At 36.1% G+C, this 18372-nt stretch overlaps 2 protein-coding genes across 2 annotated transcripts in view; one reads left to right on the top strand and one right to left on the bottom strand.

Annotated features, from left to right (window-relative positions):
* Window positions 1-9836, bottom strand: part of LOC107040986 (E3 ubiquitin-protein ligase CBL) — a 200515-nt gene extending 190679 nt beyond the window's left edge. The window contains exon 1 of the mRNA XM_015261325.1: window positions 8912-9836. Coding sequence (XP_015116811.1) covers window positions 8912-9456 — 545 coding nt within the window. The 5' untranslated portion in view covers window positions 9457-9836. The remainder of the gene's footprint in view (window positions 1-8911) is intronic.
* Window positions 9837-13158: 3322 nt separating this feature from the next.
* The window catches only part of LOC107040988 (iron-sulfur cluster assembly 1 homolog, mitochondrial), a 76748-nt gene continuing 71534 nt past the window's right edge, over window positions 13159-18372 (top strand). The window contains exons 1-2 of the mRNA XM_015261329.2: window positions 13159-13396; window positions 13517-13570. Coding sequence (XP_015116815.1) covers window positions 13313-13396; window positions 13517-13570 — 138 coding nt within the window. The 5' untranslated portion in view covers window positions 13159-13312. The remainder of the gene's footprint in view (window positions 13397-13516; window positions 13571-18372) is intronic.

The raw sequence follows: 18372 nt of genomic DNA, 5'->3' as shown, positions 1-18372 counted from the left end.
TTAATATGGTTGATGGATCCCTAAGAGATGTAAGAGGAATGACAATGGCTATACCCCAAAGCCCCCTCGGAAATGTCCTGCTGGAGATGCTGAAGAAAATCATCATGGATATTCTACAATCTCATGAGGGGAATACCGTCAAAGAAGATTATGGCTATCCTCCGAAGGCTCTTACAAAGAATCCTTCTGGAGTGACACCGACGGGGATGCTTGCAGATATTTTTTCAAGTCTCCTAGGAAAAGTCCTGCTGGAGGTTGTAGGGTATAGCCATAATTAATCCTTTCAGCATCTCTAATAGGATTCTCCCTAGGAGACTTTAGAGTATAGCTATAATCATTTTCAACAGGATTCATCCTAGGAAACTTTAAAGGGATAGCTATAAGCAGTCCCCTCAGCATCGCCAGCGAGATTCTCCCTAGAACATTCTGGAGTATAACCATAGCCATTCCCTCCAGCATCTGAGGGGAAACTAGGATTCTCCCCTGAAAATGATCAAAGATCACTATCATCTGTATTCACATGGTATTTTCGTCATTGATAACAGATACTTTAGATGGATTCAATGTGTAATTGTAAGATTATTCCACTGCTTTTCGCACTTGGACAAAATTTTGATTTCTTGGAACGTGAATCATCAACTTTTATCCATTAATTTAAACGCAAACTCCGAATTTTTTGACAATCCATTCATTCTTTTATTTCCTTTTCTCTCTTTCGACCCTTTTTGTGAAACGCACCATGATTTGAATTGTGCTCGTGTGAAATACTCCGACTTTGATTGACACGTCTGCGTATAACAAGTTACAACTTTAAATATCTCTGCGTGCAACACGCCGCAACTTAATGAGAGTCTACAATAAATGCACGTCCTTTCTGTCACGCTGCAATAAATATAGATATATTAATTACCTTAACAACGCGACGCAGACGAATCACCCCCATTTATTGTAGACTTTCCTTTAGAATATCTCTACAAGCAACATGCCACAACTTGGAATATCTCTGCGTATAAGACGCCGATACCTGAAATTATCTCTGCGTGTGACACGCCGACACCTGAAATTATCTCTGCGTGTGACACGCTGACGCCTCAACGTAGCTCTGCGTGTGACACGCCGAAACCTCAAATTATCTCTGCGTATGACACGCCGAAACCTCAAATTATCTCTGCATGTGACACGCCGCCACCTGAACTTACTTCTGCGTGTGACACGCTGATAACTCAACGTATTTCTGCGTGTGACACGCTAATAACTCAACTTATATCTGCGTGTGACACGCTGATACTTGAAGTCCCTCTGCGTGTGACACGCCGAGATTTGAAGTCCCTCTGCGTGTGACACGCCGAGATTTGAAGTACCTCTGCGTGTGACACGCCGAGATTTGAAGTACCTCTGCGTGTGACACGCCGAGGCTTGAAGTACCTCTGCGTGTGACACGCCGAGGCTTGAAGTACCTCTGCGTGTGACACACCGAGGCTTGAAGTACCTCTGCGTGTAACACTCGGGAAAATTATAAGGTCTCTGCATGTAACACTCTGGAAAATCCATAAGTCCTCTGCATGCGAAAACTCGGGAAAATTGATAAGTCCTCTGCGTGTGACACGCCAACCTCGTGAATTCCTCTGCGTGTGACACGCCAACCCCGTGAATTCCCCTGTGTGTGACACGCCTGCGTTTCACACGCCTGCGTGTCCTAGGCACGGTGCGAATAAACACGGCCAAAAATTTAAACTTAAAATGACAGTTTGACTTCTGGTCCATCCTTTCTGATGAATTTAAAATTCATGTTAATGGTTCAGATAACATTACGTAAATATCATCATTTTTGTTCCCGGCTGTTATGGAATATTGAGTCATAACTTTTTATTCATAATAGAATTTTTTTATTTAGATATTATTATTATTCGCTCAAAGTAAAAAAATAGATCAACATTTTCACTATGTTGCATTCAAATTCTCCTATAGTTAACGTAAAAAATGTCAGATAATCTGATAATTCTGGATATTGATTCTAATCAACGTTATTTGGAGAAAATTTTAGTAAACTCCACATTAAGGAAATTGAATCATTCTATTTTCCTCTGACGTAAATGATTTGGATAATTATAATTGGTTTATCAATCGGAAATACAGAGAAATTAGGTACAGAACAGTCATGTCTTGAATCAGAATTTAAAAGTAACTTTCTATCTTCATGCTGTTAAGAAATATTGAATACTATTTAATTTTCAGTAGAATTTCAATTTTCATGATTTTTCCCTCTCAAACTGAATTAAATGTCTCTGTCCTAAAAAGTATTACTAAACTGTCCATGAAATTTCAATTTTGTTTCACCAGTAGACTAATTAAACGATTGAAAAATCACCATTTTCAGAGACTGCGACCTGGTTTCATATAAATAATTCTGTGTATAATAATCCATTTTCCACTCTAAGAATAATTTTTCCTCAATTGTAACGAATTTTTCCGATTTCAGAACTTGACCAAAAATTAATTTCATGCAAAAAATATATATTTTTGGAAGTTTGAACTATTTCCACTATTCATTCCTAAGAAGGGAATGTTGAAAAAAGCAAGTTTGTGGCATTCCGTTTGAGAATCGTTGCTAATTCATGCTTTATTTTCGATCCCCTTCTAGCCAATTTAATAATGATTGAAAATCTTCACATAACAAGTAGTCCGACTTTTTTTTCATCGAGAAAATTTAATATTCTTTGATTTTGTGGTATAAGTATTGACTTCATTGAACAAAACCGCAAAAAACAAAAATCGAATGAAAAAATTGAAATCGAATATTTTTAGATTTCCAATTTTTTTCATCCCATTATCGATATTCAAGTTTATCTAATTATCAATCAGTCAATCTTATTAGCTCTTAACACTTGTCACCATAAAAATAATTTTTCATTCCTCTAATTATAAACAAATCCTTGTGTAGAAAATATGCACTGATGTATTCAATGTATGTATATACGATATTTGTTTCTCTTATTCGAGGCTAGAAATGTGATTTGTAATTCTCGTGCACTTTCTTGAATGGCGCCGTCGCAGCCGCATTGCTCATGCTCAGGAAATTTCACATGAGAACTCGCCAAAAATTCTCACCAATGTGCCCATGAGCAGTGCTCTCTTTTTTTGAATAGGAAAATGCATTTTAACACGGGCTCTTAAAAAAAATAAAAATATAAAAAAAGTTGCCGTTTTCCTGAAATTTAGCACTTCGGTGGAGCTTTCATGGAAGGACATAAAAAGTAATAATCCAATTGGCCTAAGAGAATTTTTCCGAAAGGATAATTAGAAAACTCATGAAAAATAGGAATTTTGCGTGAGCAACTTGGAATATCGACAGCATCGAGGTTAGGAATCGTGGAAGGGTAATCGCGGAAAATACGAATGGAGTTGTGATGATACATTTTACTATGTGAAGGAACATAACAGCAGAGTGAATCAGTGCTGCCAACCTGTACCTCGAATGGCACGACGTTTTCACTTTTTCTATCCATATTAATTATTTTCCAATTACCCAAAAGGCAAGTTAGAAAAATGAAAGAAGGCTTGTAATTTGGGGGGGAAAAAGAAGTTATTTAAAAAAATTTTAAACACAGCAATGGTCGGAATACATTGAAAATTTGTAATCGAAGTATCGTTTTTTTGTTTAACGATTAGTTTTCTGCGAGAGAGCAATACATTCCCCTCAGTCTCACCACCTACATGCCCGCCCGCTATAAATACCTGAAGATTGCTGTAACCTATCAAGTCTAAACAATTATTAATCTACTATAAATTTTAGAGGAAAACATTTACAAAATATCTAAAAATCCCATACTACCGAAAGTGCGTAGTATAAATATTTTCATCAAATCGATTACGTTACAAATTGCCGATTAAAGCGGTAATAAAGCATCGATGTACAAAAATTAAAATTATCGATCGACGCTCAGCGAAGGTCGCATTTTTTCCCCTCAATTTCGTTTATTCAATAACCATGACCCACAAGCCGATTGACGCCGCGAGGTTTTACTATTCGCTGGGCAACGGCCAGACGAGTGCTGCCGGAGCCTCCAGTTAGGTTCAATGAACTTATTCGGCGAGTCAAGAGCAAGAACTGCAGCGAGAGAGGATGTGTAGCTGTACTCAGAGATTTCAACTGATAACTATCTGCATTCACAAGATACTAAAAGAGCACGGTATGAAGCTTCGTGGAGATTTTCACAGAAGTTGGATACAATCATCAACTATATAAAATAGTCAAATTGAACATCTTGATTTGCAATTCATCCAAGTACCTACCATATCAAATGCCAATTAGTCAACTACGGGAGCGTTCAAATATTACGTCATGCGATTAGGGGGGGGGGTCTGCATTTCATGACGACTGCGACGGAGGGGGGAGGGGATGTTGCTTAGATTGTTATGTCACATCATATTCTTTTTTTTTTCAATTTCAAATATCAGGAATGCATCTTTTCGTCATTTAGTCCGTAACGCAGTGTTTCGCAAATCGATGTGTACGGACACATGATACAAAATATTCTTTCAGCCTAGTGACGAAAAGTACTATTTATCATCCGTCCCCCCTACAAAAAGGAAACCGAACATCAAACTAGAAAGAAAACTAAAAATGTAAGATGTATTATGCATATCTCTGCAATTCAAAAGAGCAGCAGCAACACTGTGGTGTGATGGCAGTTATATCAAATGTGCGTTCTGTGCGAATTGCCCTCAACCATCAAAGGGAATTTTTGGCAATCACATGTAATATTGAAAACGACGAAAATGAAGAATGGATTTTTTTTTTTTAATTCCGGCCCTTTCTGCCCTCTGATTGGCTAATCGGCCCTATCCAACCCTATGCATGCGGCTCTGGATTCTACACTGCACCGAGTAGCATGGGAAACCACAGAAAACCCATGCCGGCACAGGCGGTCACTATATTAGCGACCTCCCGCTTACCGGAGCCTCCGGTTGAAAAACTCGGTTCCACGGGGAATCGAAGTCACAACCTTTCGCACACTAGGCTCGCACTTAGCCACTTCGGCCACCGACGTCGGTGAAGAATGGATTTGCAAACAGAAATAATTTTTTGAATGTTGTGATAATAAGTTGACATGATTATTCATGTGATTTTTTTTTGACACTAAAAAAAAATCGCTACATAAAGTAGGGGGGGGGGTCGTTGATTTTGTGACGTAATATACAAGGTGGGGCTCACGCTTGTGACGGTCTTGTGACGGAGGGGGGAGGGGGGGGGGCTAAATTGTCCGAAAAACGTGTGAAGTAATATTTGAATGCTCCCTGTGTACAAAGGGAAACTGAGAGGAGAGACTTTGAAATTTCATGAAAACGTATCGCGTGTCTAAAAGTAAAATGTTGTCAACGCCAAAAAGCTACTTTCAGAGTTTCTTAGAGTAAGACGGCCGTATCTCCATTTGTTCTCCAATACTCGGTGCATATACTGAAGAACATTATTATAATACCTACATTTTCAAAGTAATCAATGAGCAGCATATTACGGCCTTTTGCCTTTAACTTATATCCAAGGGAATGCAAAATTACCTAAAAGCAAAAGGTCGTAATGACATTTTTTTTTTCAAATACGACCTTTTGCCGTTAATTTCTGCCCTCAAAAATTGAGAATGATCTAATTCCCTTTCCCTGGACAGGTTACACTGTCAATATTCCAGTTCATGTCCTAGAAGCTTTCGGTGTCTTTGATTAAATTCAAATAATTGTATCGTAAGTTTAGTAACATGGAGTCGTAACCACAAAAATTTCTCATTTTGTGAAAATTTGTGTGAAAAAAACGCATCTCCATTTTTAATTCACATGCATGTCAGAATATTGTAAAAACACTCAAAATGTTTGTCTGATCCAAACTTTTTTTGGCCACGAATGACCCCTCATATACTCCTTTGGAGATACACGTGTGTATTGCTTATTTGTAACCGAAGAACGTATCTCCAAAAAATCCAAATTAAAATGTGATATTCTCGTTCTCGGGTTTTTATGTCCCTTGGGCCATAGTGAAAAATTGGTTACGAGAAAAAAAAAATATGAATTTAAAAAATGATAATTGGGGAATTGAAGCGCTCTTTGATGTTCTTGATGGTTAAATGGGAGAGGCAGGTACAGTAATCGAAACCACGAGTAAAAAAGTTTCCGGTTTGCCGAAGCAAGGTACTGAATTTAATCCCCCTTTGTTAACTCAGTGGCGAAGCGGTAAAACGGTTTAAGTCAACTTAGCTCTCAGCTGAGTTATTGGGATGTATCTCCCAATCTAAGGAAAATAGCGAAATTTTCGTAATTACCTTGTAAGAAACTCAGCTATTCAAACTAGTCAAACGGTCACCGGGCTCAACGAAAATCTCGAGAAACTTCGGGACCCTTCAAGGTCACGGTCAGCTACGAAGAAAATTGTCGAAAAAGTCAGTAGTATCATTCTAGACACCGAGAGAGTCACTCTAACCACAGTATCGTATCGTCTCTATCTCTGTACAGTCGAGTATTGTCGCAATCGCTATATCGAGTACATCACCGTGAGATACTGAGTTAACACTCCTAGTAGCGTCTCTATTCGACTCAATAATCTATTAATTTCGAGTCAATAATCAATCATTTTGAGACTATAATCAAGTAAATTATCAAGAGAATTATCAAGTGCAGCGTAGAAACAATTATCGAATTTAAGTTGAGACAATTCAACGAACAGTGTACCCTTTTAAAATTTCTAGACGCGTGGTTTACACATATAAAATACATCACCAGTGGATTTTTAGTAAATCGCGTGTTCTTAATTTTCACACCTTTTCCAAATCACTTTTCCCCAACCCGCCTAAATGTTTAGCATCAATCTCAAACATTCGTTTTTTGTAGCTCTCATTTCGCTCTACAAAAAAAGGTTATATCAAAAATTTTGCTATCCGCCTCAGATTCCGAGATATTCATTGGAAGCTACCCAATAGTGAAAATGAACTTGAACCGTTTTACCGCTTCACTACTGAATTCAAAATTAAATGATTTTGGAATGGATTCTGGTTACGCTTGTTTGTTATACATGGGGGTCATCGCAAGGTATCTGTAAAATCGTGCTGGAATGATTGTAGCCTTCGGTTCCTATTCTCCCATCATTAAGTTATGTGGAACCCGAAGACTAGAATATCGCGAGTACACTAATAGAATTTAGTTGCTGTTAACGAGGGTTCTTAAATTGTTTCACGTTTTCAATTTTTTTGATCATTTGTAAGTTTACAATTTATTTGAAACAGAAGAACGTAATTGGGATTGACCATTGTGTGATCAAAAATGATTGGAGATGCTTTATTTAACTTCTGGAAATGACCGTTTTTGGTAGTTACGTTACTCTGTTACTAATCTGTCGATATGCTGAATTATATTTCGAGGAACTATAAAACTTCTTTAGGTTATGATGACTAAGAATCATGAATTCATGAGCACATGATAATTCAACACATAAAGAATTATATTCATCATTCTCTCAATGAATAGAAGTATGTTCTAATAATTTCTGTGTCGAGAAATGAGTAAAATTGAAGGAAACTTTTTCAAACAGATATACATATCAAGTTGGAAGCAAAATATAAAGTTCAGTAGCGAAGTGGTACAATGGTTTAAGTCGATTTAGCCCTTAGCTAAGTTTTCCAGAAATATCTCGGAATCTACGGGAGATAACGAAATTTTCGTCATGACCTTTTTTGTAGAGCAAATTCAATGCTACAAAAAAGGTATCGAGATATTCATCAAAAATTAGCTGCCACTAGTCAAAATCGACTTGAAGCTTTTTACCGCTTCGCTGGTGAATTGAATATACGATCTTTTCGCTTTATGTGAAACCTTTTTCACTACTGAATTTATAATTAAATGATTTTGCAATGGATTCTCGTTACGCTTGTTTGTTATACATGCGGGTCATCACAAGGTATCTTTAAGGTCGTGCTGGAAAGAACTTTATAAAAAGCAGGTAATTTCTCCATTTATCAGTAATGTTCAATATCTTTCCATTTTTTGGGATTCCTTTTTGGCAAAAGGTCGTAAATGGTTGGTTGTGGAAAACCAAGATAAAGGAAAAATGTAAAATTAGACATACGACCTTTTGCTTTGAGACGCGCACTATATATCAAAGTTGAATTAGTTGCGTCTGGATTTGGCTGGATGGTGTACGAATGCTTTAAACTTCGGAACTCGAGAGAAATAAAATACTTTTTATTAAGAAGTGTTGAAAACGTTGGAGGATAGGCCTGAGCTCTAGATTTGATCAGATTTGAAATTCTTTGAGTAAAACTAAAAATCAATGGCCTTTTTGCGACTAGTTTCAATTTCTCTTTAAATTTTGAAATTGTGGTTGAGAGCAGTCCAACACTTCAGATTAACATATGAATCACTTAGAGCTCTTGGATAATGCACAGCCGTGATAATTTTGTAAGGTAAATAAATGGAAAAATTTAGATAAATTAAAATTGTATGCAGTTCACTCAGGGACTAAGCGGCTAAGCGGTTTAAAAGGAATTTTCTAGTGCCATTTCTCATAATCCAACGGGTTTTTGAAAAAAAATGTAAAATGTAAACGCAAAATGATTTGTATATCAATCGGTTTGAGATTAATCTATCTTTACCCTTCACTCCTAGGTGACTACAATTACAAGGAAGTTGGGTTCTACAGTCCTTCAGCTCTCTCGGTTCAACTGTAACAATGACCATTTTCTCCACTCCCGAAAACAACTCTACGGTCGGCCATAAGAGTAAACGAACAGGTTCACAAGAACGAGAGGAGCCAGCCTCCCTCCGCTTAGGTTAGGTTGTGTTATAAGGTGCAGTGTCCAAATCAATTAAAAACTCATCAATAAACTTGATAGAGATTGAATGAATGAATGAATGGATGAATATAATTTACCTGTTACCAAATCGTTCCTTCCAGAATTCAGCAGCGTCGGATTTAGTGATGCGAAACTGATCACCAGCAAAGATGCCGTTTGGAAATATGGCCTTCAATTCAGATAGCATATGACTGAACACGAGACTCAATTTCGTTAGATTTCTACGATAATGCGAGGCCTCATCGAACATTTTCTCTTTACCCTCTTTAAATAACTTAATAGCCTGCTTGCATTTTCTCATTAAATTATTAATAAATACACAGAAGTGTTCATTACTGTGTAGTACGTGCATACGATCCTCGTATTTACTGTATATCAAACGTAAACGTTGATAAGTATCTGGCAGTATATCGAGAATGAATGGAGGTGAGTTTTTGAGATTCATCCGCTGTTGTTGACAGAGTTTAACTACTTTGTCCATTAATTTCCATGTTTTATCTAACATTCGTTTGTCGGTTGATAATTTTGGTGGTGTCATTGCATCCGTAAAACGTCCCTGTATCTTCTGAAATATATAACTTATGTGTACACTACGACTTCTACTACTGTGTCCAGACGACATCTTGAGATTTATTTTATTTATTTTTTTCCTCCGTTTTTCTTAGGGTTTTTATTTCATTCGCTCGATATTTTTTTCACCTTCTCCGACGTCCAGGCGCCTCCGAGGCCTCACACAGCACTTGTTTTCAACCCTTTCCACCCTCCAACCATTCAACACCAAAAACACTAAATTTATATTGGGAAATTTTTGGGCTTCACTCCACTTAACTAAATATATTCCATTGCGTTACACTGTCACACATTTTTACAGACATCTTTGAAGTCTTGTGTTGCTCATCGGCAGATTAGCAATTTGTTTAGAGGATTATTTTTATTGAGATAAAGCGGGTTTCGTGTACGGAAATATCAAATCAGAACGCGCATTAACGCATTCTGCTCTGTTCTGCTCCGAAAGTGAATACGAGTATCGAGCATAGACATATAATACCAGCGCTTATGGAAAAACTTCAACCGCAAAATTTCAAAGCGGTGGCGCATGAACTAATTTTGCGGCCGTATCTGTGAGAAAGGCAGGGAGCGTTGTGATCGACAAATTCATACATACTCGAGCCCTTCTGCAATACCAACAGTTCCGTACGCTCCATCGTAGTCCATGCGCCACCGCTACGAATTTTGCTGTTGAACACTTTACATTGGCCCTGCTGATCTCCCCTATAAACTCTGGCCGTGGGAGTTTCCCTTATAATCTCTGCTGTTTTATGTCTTTTTTGATAAATGGTAAATATGAGCATGTTGGTGACGACTTTATTATATCACTAGCGCCGCCGCGGCCGCGACGTTGATGCCCATTTATTATGCCTTTGCTTTTTTTGTTTCTTTCGAAAATTAATGATTTATCGTCGTTTTAGTCTATTGAGTGTTAAACTTAATGAAAACAATGCGTCTCGGTTCATTGCTTGTTCAATTTAAATATTATAATAAGTGATCCACTAATTCTGAGTTTCCGTCCTCATTGAATGAAATTTTAATTACTATTGTAATCAAAATTATATTCAGAGTGCAAAACAACAATTATTAAATTTCTCACAGGCCATAATTTTTTTGTCTTCGCCTCCCTCTTCATTTCCGTTTGCAACTTGACAAAAGTATTCAATTATTTTTCTAGAAAAATTATGGGGTCAATTCTGATCTTCTTTCGCTAATTCGAAGTGTTTTCGCTTCATTCATGATTTTTTCACAATTTTATTCGACGATGTCATAAACTTCAAACTTTCATCATCTAATCATCTAAAATTTTTTCAAATTTTCTATAATCTTTCGAAATTTATATTAATTTTTTTCAAGAAACTTGAAAATTTTTGTGGAATTGTGGAGAAAATCTGAAGAATTACCAAATTATTTCCTCCTTTCGCATTTCAATGAATCAGAGTGCAGTATTCGGGCTTTCATGACTGCTTCAAATCAGTTTTATTTGCAAAATGCCGCCCTTTCCTATCAATTGTTTTCCCATTATTTATTCAACAATCCTCGAATATTTGAGAGATATTGTAAATGTTTTGTAATTTTCAAAAACTCCATAGATTGTCTCTAAGTTCTTCAGAAAACCTCATAATTGTCTTGAATTTTTGGAAAACTCCCGAATTATCTTACATTTGGGAAAAAAATTGACAGTTCTGATTTTTTTGGAAACCTGCAACCTTCCTCGAAGTTTCTATAATTCATTCCCTATTCACCCCCTTAGAGATGGATTTTGTAACGAAGCTGAAACACGTATTTATCAATTTCTAACAATCTCTTGATGAGTGCTCACATAAAAGATAAAACCGACTCTGAAATTTTCATATTATCAGTTTCAATAGTTTCGACTTTTGATTACTATCTTAGTCAAGCTGAAGGGCTCTCTTACCATATTTATAACACAATTCCCGTCGGACTCAGAATTCCTTTCTTCCATTCATTGTTCATAATCATTGTCATTGCAAAAAGCAGTGCGACTGATGAAAATGATGTGCCTCAATTTATTAACTATGAAATATTTATATTGCAATGAATAATCTGCGCATATGCTAATTCCTCTGCTCACTGAATAAGATTTCCATCATAATTACAATCCAATTTCTACTCGAACATAATTCGAAGAGTAAATTGCCGAAATTCAATGTTTGGTGATACTCTGGTAAAAGTGCTTGCCAACACCGTGATACAATTTTTCAATCAGTTCACTTGGTAATTCAATTAATCTATTGTTCATATCATCAACATAATTCCCCATTTAGAATATTGTCACCTCATGTTTTCAGCACCAAATTTTGGAAATTAAAACGTAAAATGACAATTTGACTTCTGCTCGATTCTTTTTTGTGAATCTGAAATTCATGTTAATGTGTCAGATATTATGAAAATATCATCATTCCTGTTCTCTACTGTTATGGAATATTGAGCCACAGCTGTTCATTCATAACTGAATTTCTTTTATTCCTATATTATTATTATTCTTTGTTCAACGTGAAAAAATCTATCATCATTTGCACTGTAGTGCATTCAGATTCTTCTGCACTTCATGTAAAAAATATCATAATAAACTCATAATTCTAGTTATTGATTCTAATCAACTTTGGAGAAAACCTTAGTAAGCGCAACATTAAGAAAGTTGAATCATTCTATTGCCCCCGACCTAAATGATTAGAACAATTATAGTTGGTTTATCAATCGAAAATACAGAGTAAGAAATTGGGTGCAGAATATTCACGTTTTCAATGAAAATTCAAGCAACTTTTTATTTTCATACTGTTAAGAAATGTTGAATTCCATTAAATTTTCAGTCAATTTTTAAATTTCATGACTTTCCTCTCTCAATTTAACTTAAATGTCTTGCTCCTAAAAATTACCACTGAACTATCCATGAATTTCAATTTTTTTCAACAGTATAATTGCTAGGAAAAAATGAAGTCGACTTTCTGAAATACACTAATGAAATGATTGGAAAATCACAATTTTCGAAGACCACAATCATTTTTTATATAAATAATCCAATAGCAATCAATGTTTCACTCAAAGAATAATTTTTTTCGTGTAACGGGACCTGAAAAACCCCATCCTCGCCTTCGACTCGGAAGGCAATCGTGCACGTGGAGGACGGTGATCTGTTTTCCAAGGCTCGGGCATGTAATGTACTATTCCTGAATTATAACGAATTCTTCCGTTTTCAGAATTTCACCAAAAATTAGGTCCATGGCAAAAAAATCAATATTATTTTATTTTGTCATATAAGTATTGATTTCATTAAACAAACCATCGAATAACCAAAATCGAATGAAAAATTTAAAATTGAATATTTTTAGATTTTCTATTTTTTTTTTCAATTCATTCTCGACATTCAAGTTCATTAATCATCTATAATTTAATCTTGTCAGCTCGTAACTTTTATCACCAAAAAATCATTTCCCATTCCACTAATTATAAACAAATGCGTGTATTATAGAAAATATGCACTGATGTATTTAATGTATACACGGTGTTCGTTTCTTATTCGAGGTTAGAAATCCGATTTGTAATTCTAGCGTACTTTCGTAAATAGCACTGTCGCAGCCGAATTGCTCATTCTCATGAAAGTTCTCATGAGAATGCGTCTTTCACCCGCCGCAATGACTCTGAAGATAACAACATGTGGCAATTTATTCGATACGACACTCTATTTCTGTTTCATAAGTTCATGATCGAACACGTCCGTTCGACTTCGACTTTCGGTGAATCGATTCGACATTCTTCAATTCGAGTTTTCATTCGGCAGCCATTATGCTTTCCTTTATATATAAGGATCACAAGTAAAAAGCGAATAGAGAACAATCGAATCACAGATTGGAGTAAACACGTTGACATTATATGTTTTTACCACTGAAGATATTTAATTCATAATTATGGCGTCACGAATTACTGCGTCTGCCACGGTTCGGGCTGTTAAAGGAAAGAAAACCCTATCAACTCGTGCTGCTCTTGTTCTTGTGAGTAAAAAATGATTTTCAACGTTTCTAAATTTCTATCGAATGGAGATCTAAGTGAAATTTCTGAATTTGGCAGATAACCTCAAAAATGACAAATTTGTTTTCTATGTGTATTTTTAGACTCAAAACGCTGTGATGAGAATTAAAGAAATTTTAAGCGACAAAAAAGAATACGTAAGTTTTTTGTTTTTCTTGTTATTGTCTTATTTTTTTTTAATTATTTCGTCTTATTTTACTCTTAACGAAATTCGTTGTAACTTGATGAAAGGGCTTACCGACGTAACCCCCGAGAGCCTTAGCCAAACTTCTAGAGCAGGGAAGTGCACAGAGCATGTTGTCGAATAGGCCTTTTTGTACTGGGTGTAGGACTTTTACGACCCCCCTGGGAAGGAGTGGCGGCAGTGTGACAGGGGTAGCATGACAGTAGTTGGGTACAGGGCGAGAGAAAAATGACAGTTTTCAAATCAGTTTTAGGGGAGGTAGGGGTAAAACGGACACTTCACTTTTTTAAAAATGTTAATAAGGGGTTGAAATGTTGATAAAATTTAATAATTTTTTTTTTCAATACAAAGAACAATTCTTTCCCTTTGTAGCGAGCCTAAACTGAGCGCAATTGATAAATTTGTTTCTGAGTCTTGAATAATTTTAAAAGTCTCAAAAGTCCATTTTACCCCACCTTTCCCTACTTGTGCCAAGAAAATAGTTTTTTTTGTAATTATCAAAAAATAATTTTTTTGTACTACACGTGCAGAGAGTGTGGCGAGATGAAAAATTTTTGTCGCAAAAATAGATTTAGTAGTTTAAAAAAATGGCATTCTCTGTACACGCAATAAATGTCATTTCCAGCACTTCTTCGTTATTCGATACTCCCATATGTATTTTGCCCCCGAAAAATGTTCGTTTTATATGCGAAATAAGGGATAGTAGTTTTTCGTGTCGGCTATCTAATAATCACAGACAAGAAATGAACCCTTAAATGAAACAATAATAATGATATGATAGCAATCTTGTAACTTAGGGACAAAATTTTTCTTGCTAAATTTTCCTCTATATGAGATTAGACTCTATATTGATGCCCTTTCATTATGCTTCCTCTCGTTTTTTCCTTATGTTTCTTTCAAAAATTAATGATTCATCATCGGCTTATTAAACTGAGTGTTAAGATGAATGGACACAATGCTTATCGGTTCATCACCTGTTTAATTTCAATATTTCAATAAGTGATTCATAAATTCTGAATTTCTGTGCTCAGTGAATGACGTTCTAAGTATAATTATAATCAAAATTCTATTCAGAGTGCGGAACAATAATTATTAAAGTTCTCACAACCCAGAATTGTTTTGTGTTCGCCACCCCTTTTGTTCTCTTTTACATCTGTACAAAAGCATTTCATTATTTTTGCTGGAAAAATTATATGACCGATTCTGATACTCCTTCGCCAATTCGGAGGATTGTTTCCTCATTTATAATCTTTTACACAACTTTATTCGACGATGCCATGAACTTGAAACTTTGATGAATCATCTGAAATTTTTTCAAATTCTCCATGAAATCTCGAAATTCTTGTGAATTTTGCTTGAAAAATTTGGAAATTTTTGTAAAATTACATTCTCAGATTTTTAAAATTATGTTCTTCTTTCCCATTTGAATCAATTAGAGTATACAGTAGTTGGGGTCGCGTAACTCCTTCACATCAGTTTTATTTGGAAGATTCCGTTTTTTCCTATCAATTGTTTTCCCATTGTTTATTCAAAAACTCTAATATTTGAGTGGGAGATACTGAACATTTTTTCGAATTTCCGAAAAACTCGAGAATTTTTTCGATTTTTTTCAGAAAATCTCATTTGTTTTAAATTCTCTGGAAGCGCGAATCATGTTACATTTGGAAAAAACCGAGGATTCTCTGATTTTTGAGGAAACCTGTAAACTTCCTTAAGTTTCCTATAATTCATCCCCTCTCCATCCTATTGGAGGTGGATTTTGTAAGAAAGTTGAAACACCTCATCACTAATTTTCAAAAATCTTCTCTCAATCTGCAATTGTGCATTCATTAGGAATAGGATCTACTCTAAAATTTTCATATTCATATTGATCTTAAGTTAAAACTCGTTACAGTTTCGGCTTTGCATTCTTATCTCAGTCAAGCTGAAAGGCTCCTTTTTCATATACGCTAGCGCCGCCGTGCCACGACGTTGATGTCCTTTCCTTATGTCTTTTTTAATTTTTTTCCTTGTATTTCTGTCAAAAATGAATGATTCATCATCGTCTTATGATACTGAGTGTTAAGATTCATGAAAATAATGCTTATCGGTTGATCGCCTGTTTAATGTCAGTATTTCAATGAGTGATTTACTAATTCTGAATTTCTATGCTCTTTAAATGAGGTTCTAACTATAATTATAATCAAAATTCGATTCAGAGTACAAAACAATAATTATCGCCTTCTCATCTCCTCACGTGGTGGCACTTCAGTTTCAGTCTTATGCTTACGCTTATTCGAGATTTTCGAGATATTTCGAGATCGATTTCCTTTCCCCTTTTTACGATAGGAAATTTCTCCCAATTCAGAATTCCTTAGTCTTCGCCGCCCCCTTTACTATTCTTTACACCTTTACAACACTATTCAAATATTTTTTTGTAAAAATTATAAGGCCGATTTTGATGCTCTTTGGCTAATTTGGACTATTTTCTCGTCATTCATGATTTTGCTTACAATTTTATTAGATATTATAGGACTTGCAACTTGAACCATGAATCTGAAATTTTTTCAAATTCGCCATAAAATTCAGAAATTCTTGTGAATTTTTTTTTGGAGAATGTTTGTGAAATTGTTGAGGAAATCCGATAAATTTCTCGAATTTTTCAAACTATGTGCTTCGTTCTCATTTCAATCAATCAGAGTGCAATTGTCGGGAGCTCGTACTCCTTCACATCAGTTGTATTTGGAGAATTTCACCTTTTCCTATTAATTGTTCTCCCATTATTTATTAAAAAATTCTCTAATATTTGAGAGATACCTAAAAGGGACTAGCCGGATAAGCATAGTGAATCTGCCCCCAGCGAATTTCAAGGCGGAAATTTTTTCACATATTCACCACCTAAAACAACAATTCTGTATAAAATTTCAGATCATTATACCGATCCCCTGATTTTTTATGCTCAAAAAACTTTTCTTTTCGATTTTATTTTTTTTCGAGTACTTTAAAGCTACATAAAAACCTGAAAAAATTCTGGAAAATCAAAAACATCAAAATTGAAGGGAAAAATCTTTAATTGATTTTTAATTGTTAAATAATATTTTTGATCGACATTTTTTTCCTTTAAAAAATCATTCTCATAGGTGAAGATTTTTCTACCATTTTGACAAAAATTAACGAGATTCTAGCCTCAATTCCCCACATTTTGAGAAAAAAAAGTTCGAAAGTTCCACCTGCAACACATTAAAAGAAAATGAAAACGTCAAATTTTTGCATTTTTTCATAGAAATTCTTCTGTTAATCATCCCTATAGTTCTGTTAATTGATCACTATATTTAATCTAGTATTGTGACACATTATACTTTTGAAGGAGAGCAAATGCTGGGCAAAATCGCTAGCAAAGCAATAAAACGATTTGAGTTGTGGCTCCCACATCTACATTGCGATCACGAATTGACTGAGTTCTTAGCTGAATTTCCAGGCAATATCTCCGAATCCAAGAGAGATAGAAAATTTTTTGTAACGACCTTGTTTGTTGAGGAACTAGTTTAGGGTGGATGTGGGATGAAAAGGTGGAGGAAGATGTGGTGAAAATTATCGTAGGCGTTTTAGAAAATTATCAATATATTTGGCGTGGGATCGAACCACTTGTCACTATTTCGGTACACTCTTTGGTGTCAATTATTGTTGAATGTCTAATTTTCACTGATATTGTCCTTTTCACCTTATCTCGTTGAGCCACTGAAATTACTGAACTTAATCAACAAGTTGATGTACTGAACAAAATTATTAAATTTATAATACTGTTTGACTGAATACTTTAGACCATTATCGAAACGATACTTCTACACTACTGACTGACTCTTCCGGGTGCCGCGCTGACCTGTGTCCGTTGACCCGAAAGTTCACGGAGATTTTCGGAGATGGCCGAGTTAGTCGACCGTGACCATTTTGGAGATTTAGGCTGTATTTCGAACATCCCGGGGGCAATTCATCATCACGGATGATGAATTAATGGTGATTTTAGTCCTGTTGATCTTCTTCTGCATCATCGTCTGGAGGTTGCTCTGGAGGTGGTGGATCTGATGGCAGTAGGCAAAGCTTGGTGATTGGTCTGTCAAGCTCTGTGTAGATTGTTCTGATGTTTTCTATGATTGGTGATCCATCTGCCTGCCTTGGTACCTCTGCCTTTGCGGTTCTTATAGTTGCGACTCTCGTTAGCCCATCTGCTCCTGGGCATGTCGCAATGACTCGTCCGATTGGCCATTGTGCTGGTGGATAGTTTTCGTCGATCATCAGCGCCATGTCGCCAACCTTGATGTTCTCTTCTCGATGCGTCCACTTGTAGATTGCCTGATATCGTTGAAGACACTCTTTGGCCCACCTGGACCAGAATTGTTGAGTTAGCTGCGTTACCAGGTTCCATCTCTGCAGTTTGCTGGGGTTCTTGTCGATGATTGATGGCTCTGGAATCAGTTGAAGAGACTCACCTATCAGGAAGTGTCATGGGGTGAGTACTTGGAGATCGTCTGGGTCATCTGACATGGGACAGGTTGGCCTGGAATTTAGGCAGGCCTCTATCTGGATCACGACACTGTTGAGTTCCTCAAATGTGAGTGTTGTTGTCCCCAAGACTCTTCTAAGGTGATATTTTGTTGATTTCACAGCTGCTTCCCACTTGCCTCCAAAATGGGGTGCTCGTGGTGGTGAAAAGCTCCATTGAGTCCCATTGGTGGCGAGAGCAGCCTGAACCTGCTGATTTTCTCTGGATGTTCGGTG

Source organism: Diachasma alloeum, unplaced genomic scaffold (genome assembly GCF_001412515.2).
Source record: "Diachasma alloeum isolate Michigan unplaced genomic scaffold, Dall2.0 Dall_scaffold_00352, whole genome shotgun sequence".
Classification (NCBI taxonomy): domain Eukaryota; kingdom Metazoa; phylum Arthropoda; class Insecta; order Hymenoptera; family Braconidae; genus Diachasma; species Diachasma alloeum.
Note: the sequence above shows the minus strand (reverse complement) of the source record. Positions and strands in the feature narration are given on the sequence as shown.